We start from the raw sequence: 20,389 nt of genomic DNA, 5'->3' as shown, positions 1-20,389 counted from the left end.
CCCGCCCGATACACAACAGTGTCATTACAGCAGATCGTCTTACCTGGAAAGATAAGAAGAGAGAGACAATAATTAGTACAAGGGGAGAACGAACAATGTGGAAATTTTATGGATAATAATGACTATACTAATTTATATTTTTCTGGAACTATATCATAAGGGGTTACTGTCATCAGTTAAGTATGACTGACATCCAGTTTGTTCCATCGACAAATTTCCTCTAAAGAAATACAACATGTCTGTCTAATAGGTACATTGTTTGTTTGACAGTGCTGCTGGTCACATTTCTTCTTTGAAATGAAACACACGTATGTCAATGATCATATCAGTTATTTCATAATAAAAAAAATTAATCTAACAGCAAAACAAGTTCTACTTTTTATATAATAAAACTATGCTGACTGATATAACTAGGATCCTTTAAAGAAATACCTAAACCACGAACAACATTAGAAAACAAATTAATTTTCTACCACTGGTCACATTCTCCTTGAGATACTTCGATTATTGCTTAGTGCTCATGTTGTGTGATATTATTATTATTATTATTATTATTATTATTATTATTATTATTATTATTATTATTATTATTATCAAAACACCATAATCACGATAATCACTACCATAATTATTAGTACAGGTAAAAGGAAATCATACACTAAAGTCAAAATCTTCAGATGTACAGGAAAAAATAGGTCATAAGTTCTTCCCAAACGAAAGAATGATGCCAAGAGGCTGCTGGGGCGCGGGAAGCCCGAGAGAGGGAGGCATATCCCCCCCTCCCCCACTAAAAAACACACCAATTAAGCATCATACTGGAAGCGGGGAAGAGTAGGGCAGGGTATGGCAAGTAAAGGGGGGGAGGGGCGAGTAAAGAGGGTTGACCTCTCCAAGGCGACACAGTGACCCCGATGCCGTGGGGGCGGAGGCAGGGAATAATTGCCGTAGCTCTTGCCATTACAGCAGATGAAGCCAATTATCGGGGCAATTATAAGTCACTATATATAATCACGAGGCAATTACGACGGTGTTCTTTTCTCTCGTAACAAGATCCATCTGGGCTTTAAGTAAAAAAAAAAAATAAATAAATAAACAAAAAATGTCCAATCGACTCATTCACTCACTACCTCGGTTCAGTGAATAAAAATCTCCTTAAAACTCCTTTTTTATTAAATTTTCCAGACTGAACTGAACCTGTTATATAAATAAGTGTATATATATATATATATATATATATATATATATATATATATATATATATATATATATATATATATATATATATATATATATATATATATATAATATATATATATATATATATATATATATATATATATATATATATAATACTGTATATGTATATATACATAGATATGGATATAGATATATAGATGTATATAGATACAGATATACAATTAGCTGTATGAAATTTAACTGATACAAAATTTTCACTCAGACCCCCTTTTCCCTGAATACTCATAAATAAATAAATCAAAAAAGAAAAGGAATACCTGTGAAGCAATCTGAGGCTGAAAACAAGGTCAAACAATCCAGGTGATTTTTAGCTCCAATGCACAAAAGAAATGGGAGGAGCGCGGTCGAAGGTCAGGAGTAATAAGAAAATGAGCAATAAACGACCATCAGAATCTTGCTTTCGAAGAGTAAAAAATAAAGGTTATTATGTCTGTGGGTCTGTATCATAATGTCTCATTTATAGATCTGATTAGTATAATTTTTATGTGTATGAAGCATAAGCCAACATGGCCATTAACTCCCAGATCAAAATTCAACAAAATATAGTCAAAACTTCAAAATGCAAAAAAAAAAAAAAAAAAGGTACAAATATCTTGGTGAAATAAAATGAAAAAATATACGAATCCACATTTTAACAACAAAAAGGAAAAACGTTGACTATTATTTATTATTAAAACAGTTTTACCAGACCAGCTCTCACACGGCTGGCTAGAAGGAACTGTTTTGATTTATATTTCTTAATTATATTTTGTTAAATAAATTAAAACTTTTCAAAACTTTACAACTGGAGTAATTTCAAATGTTCGAATATCTGGCAAAATTTCACTGATCGATTTATTTCCTAAACTTGATGTTCGCTGCTGATTACACTTTGGACTTTGAATGTAAGCAAACATCATGAGTTCCTAGAGAGCATTACAGCGTCCCTTTATACCTACCACTAAGGTATTGTCAGGAAGACTTCAGTTACGATAAAGAAAATTCAGAGATGGGCTAATTAGTTAATGTTTCATACTTAAGAGTTAAAATCCCGAACAAAATCTAAATTTCCTAGTGTTGGCTATATTTCCAAACTAAACTTATAAGAAGCTAAAGCTGCATGAATAATAATAAAATAATCATAAAATGAAAAAGTCTATGTAACTTAATTCAAACAATCATAGAATAAAAAACGTTCATATAACTTAATTCCTTTACCTAGTGAAAACATACTAGTCACGACAAAGTCTACCCTTCAAGCAGATTACGTGTAAGCCCTTTAAGGAAATGCATTATATCGACTTTTTTTTTTTATTTTGCGAGTTTAATGAGAATTTTCCAAGGAAAAGAATGAAAAAAAAAAGTTTGAAAAATCCAAGAACCTGCCATGTCATCGCATAAGAAGAAAAATGCCTTTGTTTTCGTCAACGACCAAAGCTTTCAGGGTAACTGAAAATCGAGCAGTTCCTCCAGAAATACGATAAAATAACGAAATACATTTTCCAGACACTACATCATCCCCTCGCCCTTCCCCAGACACGAAGATGACAGGCTCTGACGTTGTCGATGCTCTTGTAATATATTCATAAGGCATCCACTCGAAATCCTCCAGGGGCCGGGTCACCCCTGGAGGTCAAGTATCTCCGAGCTTCCGAACGTGCCGAGGACACGTACCCTAAAATGTCCCCACCATTTTTCACCTCAGTTTCTTTACTTCCCTCGGCCCTTCTCTGTTTCTATCCCTTCTCCTGAGGTAAACCCAAGCGTTACGTCACCGAAATATGAGAGGAGGAGGAGGAGGATACACACAGCTGATGCCCCTTGTGGCTGCCAGATTCTTTCGCATTTATAATTAAAATAGTTTATTCTTTTACCTTTCCTTAGATGCCAAAGTTTACAATGGTCTAAAATATAAGAAAATTAAGTTCACAATATGCAGAATATATGAAAACTAAGAAACAAAAATGAAATTATGATGTCTAGACATTCCATATTTAAGCAGTGAAAACATAAGTTATATAAAAATAACACAAGTAAGATCAATGTCTTTCTTTACCATATATAAAATCTCTATTTCTTATATCTGGCTGACAACGAATAACAAATTTTGTAAATATTTAATTTAATTTCGTTGACCAATACTTATATCATTTATATTATATATATATATATATATTATATATATTATATATATTATATATATATATATAATATATATATATATATATATATATATATAGAGAGAGAGAGAGAGAGAGAGAGAGAGAGAGAGAGAATTTCTCTAGTCCTTTCACAAATTTGAATAAAAACGAACTGAACACACTAGGAAGCATTTTCAGGCTCTTATGATTAAAGTAAAAAAGCACAAAACGCGGTTTGCGAAACTACTTCATGAACCGTTCTCAATTCTAATGTAATTCCACAGACGGTAATTGATGAACAAGAGCTTGTCAATTTTGCACATCTTCCGTAACCACGGCATGGAACATCTCACGGATCGCTTCCCACTGTAACGCTGGTAACCACAGCTCAAAACATGATCATCATCCTAGATAAAAAGTGATATCTGTTCGTACCAAAATTCGATACGGTCTCTAAATATTTCACTCTGGAGAAAAACTAAAATTGATGAGCCATCTCTGTTCCAAAAGCTTGTCAAAATCATATATATATATATATATATATATATATATATATATATATATTTATACACACAGTACATATACAGTATATACATATATACTGTATATATATATATATATATATATATATATATATATATATTATATATATATATATATATATATATTATATGGTTCTGTCGACTTGAACTAGTAAATCATATACCTGGCCGTTTGTCGTTGTTATGGGTTACAGCCGGGGTGGGAGCTGAGAGAGAGAGAGAGAGAGAGAGAGAGAGAGAGAACAGACCAAAGTGACCAGTACTCCGTCAAAAGTTATACCGTCACAGAATGAAACCGGGAGGGGTGAAACCATTCCTATCTCATTCATAACATTCTCTCTTTCGCCTAAAACGAGAGTTCAGCGCATAACTACAGCTTCGAACAATCGTCAAACGGAGTCACTGACACCTAACAGCATGTCGACAGAAGAGTAATCTGAAGCTAACGAAGAGGATGCGCAAGGGCTACAATGGTCTGGCTCCAGCAAGCAAGTAGCTTTTGGGCGTGTTAGAGGCGGGAACCGCGGGCGCTGTGCCTCAACGAGCAGCAACAGAAGCACGCCCTCGATCGTGCTACTTGCTCACTCACACAAGGCAACACGAGAGGAGGAGAAAGGGGGAAGATGAAAACGTAGATTCATTATAAAAGTCATGTAGAGTCGTGATACTCATGATGTTAAGCCATTATACGAAGCGAGCAAATGAACGCCACCTGAAGCCACCCTGGAGAAATTGTGCGACGAATCTGCTTTCAAATTAATAATAATTACAAGGCTTTAATTAACGCGTCGGGCGTCACTTCATGTTGGATGATGATGACGGATTAGGGAGGGAAAGTTAATACTCGTGTGTTATTAACATCGAACTGAAAAGTGAGAAACATTATCGCCTGGCATTCCTTTACTTCTCACAGTGGAGAAAATATGACCAAGATTTCAATTCATCCAAACCTAAATAGTGACAGGCAACGATAACAGTATCATTACCCTCATTTAAATATCAGCAAACATCATGCATAGCTACTGCATTTCCTTCTACTGGAACACCTATTGGACACTTATGTCAATTTAACGGCGAGAAGTACCCCATTCAAATGAAGATTTTATGTTACGTTTGAAACGGCCAGAATTCAAAACAGGTACAATGCCTGCACTGTGCTTTAGATGCCTGTGCGTGTTCTGCATCTTTTGCACTTAAACGACTTCTGTAAATGGTGTGGCCTATCAAAAGGGAATAAATTAAGGCTATAAGAAAAAATTTATCACCCGAGAGTCTGACATATTTATATATTCAAGGAAATATAAATAAAACCGAAAAGGACAGTAAACGAGTCACTAAATGAGAGAGAGAGAGAGAGAGAGAGAGAGAGAGAGATCTCAAAGCCACCTGGGCTACAGACGACGGACATATCCCATAAATCTTCCGAATGTGACATATGACAGAGCCGCAGGTTGAGTCTGTTTCCCGAGACACAATGATGAAGACGAAGTACTGAGTGGCCTCGCTACTACCGGTGGGCTCAGCTAAACCAACTTCATTAGCATTGCATGAATAATAAAGAGCAAAAGGGGCGGGAGGGAAGCGAAAACCCAAGGATATGGTGGCCCCAATCCCTCCCAACTGAGATTAGCAGGATAAGAAGCACCAGCTGATAGAAAAAGGTTGCTCCTCACTTGGAGCAACAGACCTCACTATTTTTCAGATGTAAATCGTTAAGACAAACGGTCTCGTATGTTTGTTGTGCAGCACTCTTTAAAAAATGGTGTTGTTTCTGCAGGGAGGAGGTTGGGATAGAATGGATAGGGAGAGAAAGTGGGGGGAGGGGGTTGAGATCAAGGAGCCAAGGGGGTTGGAAGAGCAAACGTCAAATCGGTGACGCAAAAACTAACCACCTGCATTCAGTATTTGGCCAAAGTTACGCATTCGGAATGATAAGTGAGTATAAACATAAGAAAACAGCAGAACTAACAATCGTAGGGTACAGACTATCCAAACGCAGACATACCTTCATTCTCTTCAACTATCTTCCTTATGATAACCCCAGAGATAAAATCTTGACAAAATATATACCAAGACACCAGCCGCCCCAAGCTCAGCATACCAGCTGAGGAACAAAATAAAGATGGATGTCGGAAGGCATCGGCAGAATAAATCCTTGAGCACGAACCTGCAGTCCCTGAAGGTCCGCATTCCCTCTGAAGGCAACAGAATATAACTAAACAAGAGTCACTCAACAGCTGTGACCACTCGACAAATATAAAGAACAAACAACAAAAGCAAAATGTCGAATGCTGCTGTTCTAGTATACCCAGATCTGAAATGGCGAATCAAACACATGTGGAGGGCAAACATGCCTTCCCTGAGAGAGAGAGAGAGAGAGAGAGAGAGAAGAGAGAGAGAGAGAGAGAGAGAGAGAGAAAACGTACCTTGACCATACGTCGGTACTACTGTATATAGTACTCTTTTATTCATATGAGAGGCCATGCCTCAGCGACTGAGCCCATTTAAGGAAATCCATAACGCTAAACATAACCCCGAGTTTCACTCTTGGAGTCTTAAAAATGCTCATGTCATACTACATTCGGTGCCGCAAGCTTACCACAAATTCGATTTATGGTCTGAGAAAGAAAAACATCGAATTTTTTTTCGTTTCCATAAGACGCATATCAACATAATTTATTCCTATTTCCCACATGCATTTACCTTCATGAACCATAACTATTTCGGCGGGTTACCTAATTTCAAAACAATAATGTTTAAAAAACTATAATCATTCCAAAACAATAACTTCCAAGAAACTATTTCATGTTTGAATAACGAAACCAAACCATAGGAAACTATCGGAATAAGAGATTATTGCAGTATACTTTTACTCCCGTCGAGCATTCATCCTGACAGAGAGAGAGAGAGAGAGAGAGAGAGAGAGAGAGAGAGAGAGAGAGAGAGAGAGCACTGAAATGAAACCTGAAAATGTATCGGACTTGACAGCATTAAATTTCCAGCTACAGAGGAACAGCAGATGTCACCTGCAGCTCACTGAACCATAGTGTCGTTGGCGTAGGTATTTAGATGCACCCAGATGAATCATGGCTCCAAGGGATGAATGGAAAAGGGAACTAAGCCTGATTAATGAACCACTCATGATTGGGGCTACGCTTTGCCCCAAACCTACAGGAGAGAGAGAGAGAGAGAGAGAGAGAGAGAGAGGAGAGAGAGAGAGAGAGAGAGAGAGAGAGAGAGAAGAAAGAGAGAGAAGAGAAGAGAAGAGAAGAGAAGAGAGAGAGAGAGAGAGAGAGAGAGAGAGAGAGAGAGAGAGAGGAGGGTGGGGCGCATGAAGGACTAACCAGAGCAATTGGAATTTGCAGAACAAAAACTTCTACACAGTTAAGTGTTTTTGTAAATGTAGACGAACGAACACACGTTCAGACAAGCACGCGAGAGCAAATAGACAGTGTAATAAGCCATTACTGCAAACGCATGATCGCTTTGCAGAGAATTAAATTTTGCCGCCTCGATTTCCAAATTCAAGCAGGTGGAACCAAACACAAACTGATAACCAAAATAGCAAGAGGGCGGCGAACCTAAACAAGTACAACGGAAAAATTCACATCATCACAATTTTCATCTCAGTGACAGAGCACCATCACAAAAAATTAATGATAATAATAATAATACAGTTCGATAGCGTCGGCACAACTACTTCTAAATTATGACCACCATACTAATGTAGTTTGGTTTCACAGTAATAAGATACTACTTTTGCTGTTATTCCTACTACTAATTTTTACAAAAATATAGTTCCACGGTAATATCATTACTATTCTGTTTTATTATGACTTCTACTCACTTTTCCAATACATTTTTAATAATAATAATAATAATAATAATAATAATATTTATTATTGGTATTATTATTATTATTATTATTATTATTATTATTATTATTATTATTATTATTATTATTATTAATATTATTGTCATTATTATTATTTATTGTAAACATTTTTATTGTAAAAAATTAATAGTAGGAATAACAGCAATAGTAGTATATTAAGACTGTAAAACTAAACTACATTAATATAGCTGTCATAATTTAGAAGTAGTTGTACTAACACTATCGAACTCTTATCATTATTTTGTGTGGTGGTGTTCTGTTACCGAGATGCGAGTTGTGATGTGAATTTTTTCTTGTACTTATTTAGGTTCGTTGCCCTCTTGCTATTTTGGCTATCATCGTAATATCAACTCATTTGTTACTGCAGTTTCTAATAATAATAATAATAATAATAATAATAATAATAATAATAATAATAATAATAATAATAATAATACGTTTTTATCAAGGACAAACGCTGACGCCTTTAATGAATTAGCTAACAGCCTTAACTACTGTAATGAGCTAATTTTCGACTACACCTACAGATAGCTTCTGTGTTTTCACCTTGATGAGCGGGTCACATTATTAAGTACCAGGATTTGCATAATACTCACATACACGTCGTGTTAATAACATTCCTTAATTATTATTAATTAATGCTAATGCTCACTCAGGCCATAAATAACAATATCATGAGCTCGCGCTACACTATTGATTTCTCTAATCAAATAATTATTCTCTCTAAAAGATCCTAAAATAAAAAAAATCCCAAAATAAATGAAAAACTTCATGGTTTATGGTGGAATGGACAGCTCTGCGCACCCAAAAGGTATATACGAGTATTCTACAATTCGAATCTAAGAAAGTTTTGAGAAATCTTGTCCACAATGAAGCAATAATTCCCAGATAAGGCGAAAGCCCTAAAAGAATGGAAAGTAATAAGCCATTAAATGCTACATCAAAACACCATTTATCATCTTCATCCACAGCAAGAATTAGTCAGCTCTGCAATAATGGTGTGTCAAGGGTGTTAAGAGTCATACCGTGGATGACTAAAGCATTTGCAAAAATTTTGGAAAACATAAAACTACTTTGTCCACTGTCCATATTCAAAAAGACCGACCGCGCATTCATCTCCATGCAAGCAAAGACGAGTGGGCATGGGTCATGTTTAACAGAGAAGCACACAGCTCAAATCCACAAATAAAAAGTAATAAAAGGATAAAGCATCTGCCAGGAAACAGCAGATAAAATAAGACAGTTAACATCAACAGTCTTATTCTTTATCTTTGAATTTAAGGAAAATCTCTCTCTCTCTCTCTCTCTCTCTCTCTCTCTCTCTCTCTCTCTCTCTCTCTCTCTCTCTCTCTCTCTCTCTCCAAGAACCTCCTGATCTTTTAAGAATTCAAAACATGGCGTTATTAACGCATCAGAAAGAAGCTACAAGAAACGGCACATGGTCGTTGTCTCGAAGGAGACAGAGGGAAATGAAGGTGGGGGGGGGGGAAGCAGTTCTAAGGGTCACAGTCGACACTGGTTGACAGATGGTGGCTGGATGATAGTAATCACTTTCATCGAGATCAAAAGGTGGCGGTGATTAGAGATCATCGACGATAAAGTGGATCAATTCATGACAAAAAAAGCATCGCATTTTTGTGCAGATGTTGACAATCCCAGAATCACTCAAGAATGTACGAAGCTGGGGCCTCTTCAACTCTGTCGTTTATTTGAGAAATGGAAGATATTGAGACAATATGAAATCCAAGAATCTTATACACCTTAACGAGCAAAATAAAAAAATAAAAACTTTGGTGAAGGCTTGATAATACCATCCCGTCAAACTTACAATCATGAAAAAACGGACCAGACATTTATTTCCCACCAGAAGTAAATTGTCTTAATGAGAGAGAGAGAGAGAGAGAGAGAGAGAGAGAGAGAGAGAGAGAGAGAGAGAGAGAGAGAGAGAGAGAGAGAGAGAGTCTACGAACAGGAAACACCATCATCATCATCATCATCAGCACGGAAAGTTTCGTTTTTTCGAAATCGTGTTTTGCAGCTAAAAGACGGTAATCGTAGAGATGTCAAAATGTTTTATTTTTTAAATCTTAATACATGAGTTATGATTCTTAACTCTCCATATTTTCAACATACCCAATGATGCACAACAACAAAAGTAAGAGACCCCAGTAGCACCTTACAAGATAATTCCAAACACGCGCCAAAGACAATATTCAATTCCTGCAATAAAGAGACAATGAAAATCATCTACAAGAAAGGATTACCATTATCGATTGGAAAAACGTATTTATTAGAGAAATCCCGGTAGTTAAAAAGCATTTCTTACGTGTTCAAGTACACAGCTTCTCTATCTGTACAGAAACTGAACGTTTTATTTTGTAGAAAAATTTACAATGCTTTGCATGCTTAGCCTGCAGTAAGTAAAATAAGCAATTTCGACGCAAACCCAGCTCATGAAGCGTCAAAGGTTTTGTTGCTAACTTGATCTCCTGTGTCGTAAACCGATCAAACAAAGTAGGGTCCACTGATCACCACGGTACTGATAAGTCAGGCAACTCAAACTGATGTCTAGCAACTCAAACTAATGTCAGGCAACTCTTATTAATGTCAGGGAACTCCTCATGATGACACTTGGAAATGAACCTCGGCACAGGATACATAAATATAACCCGGCATGACGACAAGCGGCGTTGTCCAAGGGGACAACGACCGCTCTCAACGGAGCATCTGTTACAAGGAAATCAAAATTTAGCCTTAAAACAAAAACAAACTTATAAACATGCAGTCATTCAACTGTATAAAAAAAAAACTCGCACAAACATACATTTAAGGGACTTGGCAACACGTACTGTTGCTAGTGGATAAACCATGGTGGAATCCGATCGTCCGTTCCTCGCAGATTATGTTCCCCTCATTTACAAGCAAGCACCAGTCTCTAATTTGTGTGTGCAGCAACTGCTCCACAAAAGTTCCATACAACTATACGGCATCGGAAAATAAGGTCAATGTGAACACACAAAAAAAAGCCCTCAGTTTAAATAATAACGTATTGTGAATGCAGCACTACAATTAATGAAATTTAACAAAGAGCTTCCATCCAACACACCAACAACAGGATTTATATAACTGTAACAACGTGAATATAGTTCAAAATTTGCATACGAAAACAATGCAACGTTCCAGGGCATTAGACTTATTTTCTCTTTGATTATTTGTTTCGTTGCCAGACAGTTCGTATCGCGAATCACACACGAATACCTATGCTGTTTATAGGCACATCGGAAGCTGGTACCTTTATCAACAACACCAATAATCAGCAGCTATCAAGAATTAGACTAACATCGAAAAAACATCAGCTATATTGGCTCACAATTAAATGAAAAGTCAATATTCTCACCCTAATCGGTGCTGGAAATGATCACTGATAATCCCCCTCTTGTAATATCTCTAGCTTCACATTTCCGAGGAGTAGGCAATTTAGCGAAAACACGTTTACTAATAACTGGTTTTGGAAAAACAAAGAAATCATTTCCAATCCAAGCAAAAACAATATGGAACCCCTTCAGACTAAAAGCCAAGAAATCCTCAAATCTATACTATGAGATTAAAACAAAATTTAATAAATAATACGAAATCAGATCTGGCCAGCAATTGCGTAGGTTTGGATAAAATCTCTGTATCTCCGCCGTGCGATCAACAGTGGCGTGGAACTATTAGGGCATATCCACTTGAGGTCAAGAGCTGCACGAAAAACGATGACAGGCCTGGGTCACCATGGGTCAACGCTCCTCGCGTGATCATTTTGATACCTCTGGTAACCAGCCATACGGGAACTTTTCCAACAATGCTTGTGCGCTGACGTCATGAGTGTATATATATATATATATATATATATATATATATATATATATATATATATATATATATATATATATATATATATATATATATATATATATATATATATATATATATATAGTATTATTAGTGTGTGTGTGTTGCGTGTGTTAAATTAAATGGAAAAAGGTTGCCAATTTAAACAGGTTAAAAAGGAAAGACTGAACAAATGTCATCAAGATGAGAACGTAATTAATCACAATTAAGATATCATTTGCAGTAAAAACTTATAAAAACAAAACAAAAAATACAGAAATACAGAAAAAAAGAGAGCATAACGCCATTCAGAAACTTTCTGGAAATAACGTGAGCGTAAAACCTTTGCGTCAGCGTAATATTTCAAGAAATCATTCCTAATGGAAAATAAAATCTTACAGAAATTTTAAATAATTCTTACGCGTTAAATCTACTCCAGAAATTTTCACTGAATAATTTCTTTTCCAATTACTTCTGAGATCATACTTCACGTCAAACACCAAACCACTGCGTCTGCTATGCACCTGTAATCTCTATTTCAACTGAAAATATCTTAATTTGAGTATAGATTCTCAAACGTATCCTTTTTCTAATTAGCGTAATCTTCAAGGTAATCAATAATTATTATTTCAGTAGTGGTTACATACGTAGCAATAAATTTTTTATCTGATATATATCACATTTTTATTCAGGACAATAACTTTCAGCACACATTAAAGGAGGGACCATGATTCACTTGAGATAAACCACAACGATAAGCCAGCAAGTGTAAATTATTTGCGATAAGTATCTCTCTCATACACATACAAACACGTGCATAAAGTGTAAATATTCTCTTTGATATGATTTGGTAATAAAGTAAGTTTGAGAGAGAGAGAGAGAGAGAGAGAGAGAGAGAGAGAGAGAGAGAGAGAGAGAGAGCTTGCTAAATGACAGCAAAACTAACAAGGTAAGATTTGAAACGATCGTTTATGAAGCACTTTCCTAAGAGGAACATATATGAAATAGAAACATAAGGAAACATAAACTGTGCAAAACGTCAAACACTGCAGAGGGCAAGGAAAGAACAAGGATGCAGCTTGCTTTGCAAGCAATCAACCCTATGGGGCACACACCAGCTCCAAAGTGGCCAGGTCAGTTGCCACCAAAACCTTATGGAGACGACGTTCAACTTAACTCTAAGAGAGGTCCTAGCAAATAAGGGGGGGCTAAGGTTAGTCGACACGAAAACGGAAATTAAAGAAATCAGAAAAAACCAAACTTCTCAAAAATTGGTTTTGAAATAACACAGGTAATGGTTTTTGTTATCAGTATTACTAATAACCATTATCAATATTACTAATAACCAGCAATTATAATAACAACAATAATATCTGGACAAAAATTTACCCAACTCTTAACACAGACGAAAACACAAAAACAAAATTTCTACTTGGGTAAAGAGTATTTACCATTATATAAAGAGAGAGAGAGAGAGAGAGAGAGAGAGAGAGAGAGAGAGAGAGAGAGAGAGAGAGAGAGAGGATATTTTTAACTTTCCAACATCTAGTGGTTCGCTGTCTTCCAAGAATCATTGTTGATCTTCAGACATGCAACCAAACTCCGCCATCAATCCCTTCCCCTCTCCTCCCCCCGCCCTTCCCCCTCCCCTCACAACAACTAATCCTGGGCGCGTACATACAATACATCATGAAATTAGATCCATTAGGTGCACTCGAGAAGGGATCAATTACAACATGCTGGCTGACAGTCCACATTGAGCAAAGCTAATAACGAAACCACAACATTCTGTAAAATGCTGACCAAATCATGAAGGTTTTTTCTTTGCGGGGGTTTTCTGAATGAGAGATAAAAATGAAGAGTCCTTTTCTTCACTTATCTTTTTATTAAACTTATCTAATGAACTGACTGAAACTTAAATCATAATCTCGCACATTGATTAAGTCAAGTCACTCAATGTGATAAGAAGTCACATAATGATATTGTTTTTACGTTACTCACTGAATCTTCCTCGCCCCTAAATAAGCATTCTCCTATATATTATCGTGACTACTAATGACGAAAAAATTAATGCAAAAAGATACAACAAAAGGCTTCAAAATGAAAGGATAAATGCCAAACTATTTTTTACGGACAAAATATTCCGAAAATAATTTCTGCATCACGTGATGACAAACCCAGCAACCAGGCATTACTCCTCTCACGTTCTCCATCACTCTTCAGTGACCTATTATTTTCTAAGTTCGCTAAAACGGCAAAAGCAATTTCTCTGTATTAATAAGAATATCAGGAATGTCTTCTTTGGTTTACACATAATTTAAACTTATAGTATTTCAAACAAAATCCAAGTCTCTATATAAGATCCTAACCTGATAAAAAAAAAAAACACAACGAAAGAGCTAATCATTCATGTTTGGATAATGATGCCTTACTAACTTTGTATCCTAATATGTCTACGTTTAACCATCAGTGAAGTAAGCTAAGCCTGTTTCTGTAAATGACACCTAGGCTATAGTAACATTCATGTACGTATGGATGTATGTATGTATATAAAGTACAGTACATATATACTGTATTTATATATTATGTATATATATGTATGTATATATATATACACAAAATGCAATTCAAATTTCTTCCCGCATATATCATTTATATACCGTACAAACATAATTATACACAAGCAATGATAATGACTGAGCCTGCACTCTCACAGCCTCGGCTTTCATTTAATTCCCCATCCACGCAATCCCCAAGAATATTTCCCTTGCCTTTCCAACACCTGCTTCACAAGAAAGCGCGTAGTTTCCACAGAAAAGTGTACTTTCTCTTTCTGTTCGAGTTTCTAATTAATTCATCGCCGTACGCTTCGTTCGCTCAACTCATTACTCATCCAAGATGTAGATTTCAACGAGAGAGAGAGAGAGAGAGAGAGAGAGAGAGAGAGAGAGAGAGAGAGAGAGAGAGAGAGAGGACAACGAAAAAGACCACTGAGATTGACTGGGTACGAAATGTGACAACGTGACACACCCCTCAGTAATCAATACTCTCTCTCTCTTCTCTCTCTCTCTCTCTCTCTCTCTCTCTCTCTCTCCTGGGTTTTAAATCTTCATACTGCAAAAGCCCTGTGGGTAATCAACCTTTTTTTCCTGCAAAAATATAATGATTTCGAAATCAAGCCTCAATGGCAAGATAAAATCAACATTGGTCAAGGAATTCATATAAAAATACTAAATCAGTTACCAAATACTGTACACCCTCTCTCTTTCTCTCTTATGCATCTGCATCTCAAGAAAAAAAATTATCCTTAAGATCCATCTATGGACCTGAACCTATTGGAAATTGAGACAGGCCAGCCTTTAAAAATAGGGAGAGTTTCAGGAACCAAGGAAACAGAAGGACGGCTAAAATTCCAGAGCCTGAGTGCAGAAGCAAAGGAACTTTCACAGAACCAAATATTCAACATACTGCTGATACTCAAAGTTACCAATCCTCGGATTACACTGTTCAGCCACTCCACCCTTCAATCTATTTCCTCGCTTAAGAATTCTTTGGAACGCTGAAGGAATGCTGAGACACAAATACTTTCAATGAATCCCCATTTCATAACTTGCTTGTTCTATTTGATATGTTATTTGGGGTAGTTATTTCTCTTACACTGATTATTCTTTACTTCATAATTTCTTTTTTCTGTACTGAGCTGCTTTCCCTGCTGAAACCAGTGGGTTATAACATTCTGCTCCTACAAGTACGGTTGCAGCTTGGCTACCAATAATAATAATAATAATAATAATAATAATAATAATAATAATAATAATAATTCTGACCGTTTTCCATCGTAGTTTTTTACGTAACTCAAATAAATTCTACATAATACATAGGCTACACGATATTTTTTATCGAAGCTACATAACCAATTCAGTGGATTTTGATGTATTGTTTTCTTCTATATTCTAAACAAAAGTGACCTGGAATTTCAGACGTAGTAACCTTCAACTGATCGGGTACCCTGCGTTGGCATAACATGTTAAACAAAAATTTTAAGGCTTCATTACATAATCAGCGATACGAACAATAAAAATAACAAGATATTCGTTATGCACAAATACTCCTCATTACGGTAGCAACCGAATGTAGATCCTTCGAACTTTCATGCTCCAACCGTTACCCCATTCAAGCGGTAGTGATCAACGCAGCAGCTTAGAACAACAACGTTATTATTCTCCTTTACGTGATGGGACTATGCAGAACACGATAGCTATCAAAATCCACTCAGACGTCGCCACATTTACAGCACGGCGCCTGTAAGAAATCCCCTTTTCCTTTAAATTCCGTTATTGCTTTTTTTGCCGTAGCCATGGTAAAGCGTAACGGTACGCCTTGTTACAAATTTAAGGTAAATGTAAGCAATTTTCTATGTTACTCATTAAAGTACTTATAACGCAGAGCGTGTTTGGCCACAAACACACAGCGAAACAATTCGTAGAGGAAAATACTAAGCTGAATAACGACATTACATTATACGACCACAGTAACTCCACAATACGAGACAGAAAATGAAAACAACTGACATTACACCAGAAAGAGCAGGCATCGTTCTGAACGATAACTAAGGCTTCACCATCGGGACACTACTTTCAAGGCCTTTAGTCCATAAGGGAGCCGTCAGAAGTTGTTCTTGACGAAGTTACACGGACGAACAAAGCCAGAGAACAAAAAGCTTTGTTCTTTCACGATAACGAAGTCTTGATAAAAGCCGGAACGACAGAGAAATAATGATGGGAAAGACAAAAGCATGATAATTCATTTTCCCCACAACTGCAACTCGTCATCTTGCCAAGATTATTTCCTTGATAATCTTGGAACGTTAATTGCTGAAAATTTCTTGGGAAAAAATTCAGTATTTGGAGTTTGATAATTTTCTGGTATATTTTTACTTTTTTTTTTTAGATTTGAACGGAGAGAGAGAGAGAGAGAGAGAGAGAGAGAGAGAGAGAGAGAGAGAGTTTCAAACCATTTCGTCGAGGCCCTTCATTTCTGATGGAATACATTCTGACGAAGAACTGTACACTGTAGCTCCACATGACAATGAATTTAACGGCAGCCATGTCACTATTCCATCAAGTTTGTATAATTCTATCAGCTAGAACACCATAGCGGCAAAAGAATGAAACGAAAAAAAAACAAGAAACTGACTACTGTGCATTTGTGTGAGAGTGTTTATATATATATATATATATATATATATATATATATATATATATATATATATATATATATATATATATATTATATACATATATATATATGCACATATATATACATATATGTGTATCCAGAGAGAGAGAGAGAGAGAGAGAGAGATGATTCTGAAAACTAGAAAGAGCAGCCCATAGGTGATTAATTATACAAGTCCGAATATCTGCTGCCCTCTTCTCACTGGTAACATAAGTTTGGTGGGAAACGCCGTCGGGAGGCGCCATTGAATGGAATCTGTCAAATGATATTTATGCTGTTAAACGGGCGGTGGGAGAGAAAATGTTAACTTAATTATTTATAAGCAAATCAGACCCGGAAGAAATTCTAATGCACATGTACAGAAAAGTACAAAGTTAAATAGCAAAAAAAGTGAAATATATATAAAGGGCGGAGAGCTGACCCTCCCCTTAATTACCCGAAAGGGCTGAGCTCTACAGCCTCTCCCTCCAGAAGCCTCATTCCTCAAGAGTCAAGAAATACTAGGCTGCTGCGGCTGTTTCTGACAGCTTGCTTGTTGCTATACGAGCTTTGCTGCCTTTAAATGCCGGCAATCTTGCCGAACACAAGGTTCAGTTGTTTTTAAAAATGGAAAAAAAGAAAGAGAATTTACACGGCAGTTTCATTATTCACTGAATTATTTGCTTATTTTGATGCTCGTGACAAAGTGAATTCCCTACCGCAGACTAATCAATCATTCACAATGACGGGAACCTGCCGCTAAGAGGAAATTTAAAAATTCGACGTAAACAGCCACCACAAGACAAAAAGAGAGAGAGAGGGAGAATAAACAGTAGTGGAATTAAAGCTGCCACTATCATGGTGCTTAAACCGCTGGCGGCCTCCGCCCCTTCCCATAGAAGCCAATAGGCAACTTCGACGGGATAAATACGCGCCAGTGCACGTACACCTCACTCCCATCGAAAACGCTCTTCATAACTCTGTGCTGATAGCCGACTTCCTCTCTCTACCTTCCCAACTCTGTAATATCCCATACAGTATTCCCCTCCCCTACCCATTATTTCAGAACACTGCCTACCATCAAGCTGAACGGTCTACTACTGTTAAAAGTCTCTTCCTTACAAGAAGTATCGAGGGACAAAGTCAATTATATGGCATCACTACCTCAAATTACGCAATTTCTACTATAATAAAGACCGCCTTGTCTTCTTGAGTACCCATCTGTGTTCGAGACAATACAATACAAATATATATATATATATATATATATATATATATATATATATATATATATATATATATATATATATATATATATATATATTATATATATATAACCACCGTCACACTTTTTCCGCTCCTTGTCACTTAGGCTTTTTAAAGGCACCGGTTCGATCAACTCCGTCCCCCATTCCCAAGATAATAGCTATCACTGCTGATGGAAACGCCAAAGAACTCCAATCACGATCGAAGCATTGATCAATAAATTAGCCCATGCAGTTCGGTAATGAGCCTTCGTGCGTTCCATTTCAGTTCTTTATTCATACACTATTTGATATTTAAACACTCCAGAAGTTATGTATATGTATATATATATATATATATATATATATATATATATATATATATATATATATATATATATATATATATATATATACATACATTATACAACATTTTATATTTCAACTGCTCAATAACCATGTTTAATTTAGGCTAAAAATTGGTGTTGGCAGAAAAAAAAAATTGTCCTTCTTTCTGGGAATTTGGAAATGGCCACCCTAGTTACATAGCTGGAAATGCACTAGAGTGAACGGAAAGACACATCTGCCTAAAAATGAAATAAATGCCTTGGGAAGTTGACAGAGGCTGAATCAAATTACTCAAATGATAGTGACGTCCAAATTCCGTAATTAAAAAAAAATATTAATATTTCCAATGAAATTAAATCAACTACCTCCTGCAATATTATTTCCACAAAGCTCTCTCTCTCTCTCTCTCTCTCTCTCCCTCTCTCTCTCTCTCTCGTCTCAAAGAGAAAACATCAGGAAATTTTTCGCACAGGAAAAAGTGTCTGGAAACATTAATTTTTCCATTATACAATAGTGCAAAATCACGGCGCGAGGGGAAACGCGATATGCCTTAAATGGCCATAAACCTCGAACAACCACAATTACTCTTGATATAGATGACACATGACGACCGGACAGCCATAACGCGCGCATTACCTTCATTTTCATTCAGATCCCACAGGCCATAACAGCTAGGGAAAGTGAGAAAGCGCACAAATGTCACCCATAAAAACGCGCGCATACTCCAGCATACGGTAAAAAAAAAAAAAAAAAAAAGCTTTGCACTGGATCACGATAAATGGCATTTGCCAAAATGCAGGCGTACGGCTCTCTCGCTATCATTTGACAAACGAGCAAGTTTGGAGTGGAGGCAGATTTACGAGCTTTCACATTCTGCTTGCCGTCATAATTAACGAGAGGGAAAATAGCAGATGTAGGTGAATTGCATGCGTGAATGTTTAGCTATTCCGAAAAACACGATATAGTATTCTTAATAATAATGGTTACCTTTCCTTCTACTCCGTAAAGGAAATGATACCAAATAAATATTAGCAACGCCAATATTGGCCTTGAGTGTTACATAAGCTGAGAACCAAATCTCTCTCTCTCTCTCTCTCTCTCTCGCTCTCTCTCTCTCTCTCAACCCATCCCATCGACGACCGCCTTCGATGTCACGTCTTCTCACAAAGGTAACCCATTCAATCAATCAACCTTTTCCTCTTTCTCTCACTACAATCAAATTCCATGTGTTGTATGGATCTGAGGTAACAGATGACATGTGGAATACGGGAGAAAATGGTTCCAGACAATAAGGGGACCTGCGGGAGAAGTGATATCATTATCCGACAGACCCATTACATGTCTCGAAAGAGAAAGTTCTGCGGTGAACGCCAATAACTCTTACTCTCACCGGCCATTCCCAAAGGCAACTTTTCCCCCCATACAAAAAAGTAAATTGCCTTTAGAAATAAACATAAATAAAAAACACAAACTGTGCGTGTGTGTGGGGGGGCGGGTTGTGATGTTCGGGATTGTTCTTTGTGTACTTGGGAAGTTACGTAATGATACGACTTTGATAATAACGCCATAGATTGTCAGCTCTGTAATCACTCTCCAGATATGATAATAGTTGTTATTCTTAAATGTTCACAGTGCTGTAGCACAGCATTTATAACCAAGGCAAAGAAAATATGTGAAAAAATGACTAATAAAAAATAATCTCTCTCTCTCTCTCTCTCTCTCTCTCTCTCTCTCTCTCTCTCTCTCTCTCTCTCTCTCTCTCTCTCTCTCTCTATCTCTCCCCGTCACACAAAAATCTCTGCAACAACCTTTAAAATAAGTTAATATCTGCGCTCTAGATTACTAATATTACAGGCTTAGAAGTTAGCATCGACACTGTACCATATTTTAGCG

At 36.5% G+C, this 20,389-nt stretch overlaps 1 protein-coding gene across 44 annotated transcripts in view; it reads right to left on the bottom strand.

Annotated features, from left to right (window-relative positions):
* Positions 1-20,389, bottom strand: part of RhoGAP19D (Rho GTPase activating protein at 19D) — a 569,022-nt gene that overhangs the window by 101,725 nt on the left and 446,908 nt on the right. For 25 of the 44 annotated variants that reach the window (XR_010854870.1, XR_010854873.1, XR_010854876.1 and 22 more), the window contains one exon: positions 2-43. The exons of the other annotated variants lie outside the window; for them this stretch is intronic. Coding sequence is in view for 18 of the 25 variants with exons in the window: in XM_067113644.1 (XP_066969745.1) it covers positions 2-43 (42 nt within the window). In the remaining 7 variants the exon portion in view is untranslated. The remainder of the gene's footprint in view (position 1; positions 44-20,389) is intronic. 44 annotated transcript variants of the gene reach the window in all.

The sequence above is a fragment of the Macrobrachium rosenbergii genome, chromosome 12 (assembly GCF_040412425.1).
Source record: "Macrobrachium rosenbergii isolate ZJJX-2024 chromosome 12, ASM4041242v1, whole genome shotgun sequence".
In the NCBI taxonomy this organism is placed as follows: Eukaryota; Metazoa; Arthropoda; class Malacostraca; order Decapoda; family Palaemonidae; genus Macrobrachium; species Macrobrachium rosenbergii.
Note: the sequence above shows the minus strand (reverse complement) of the source record. Positions and strands in the feature narration are given on the sequence as shown.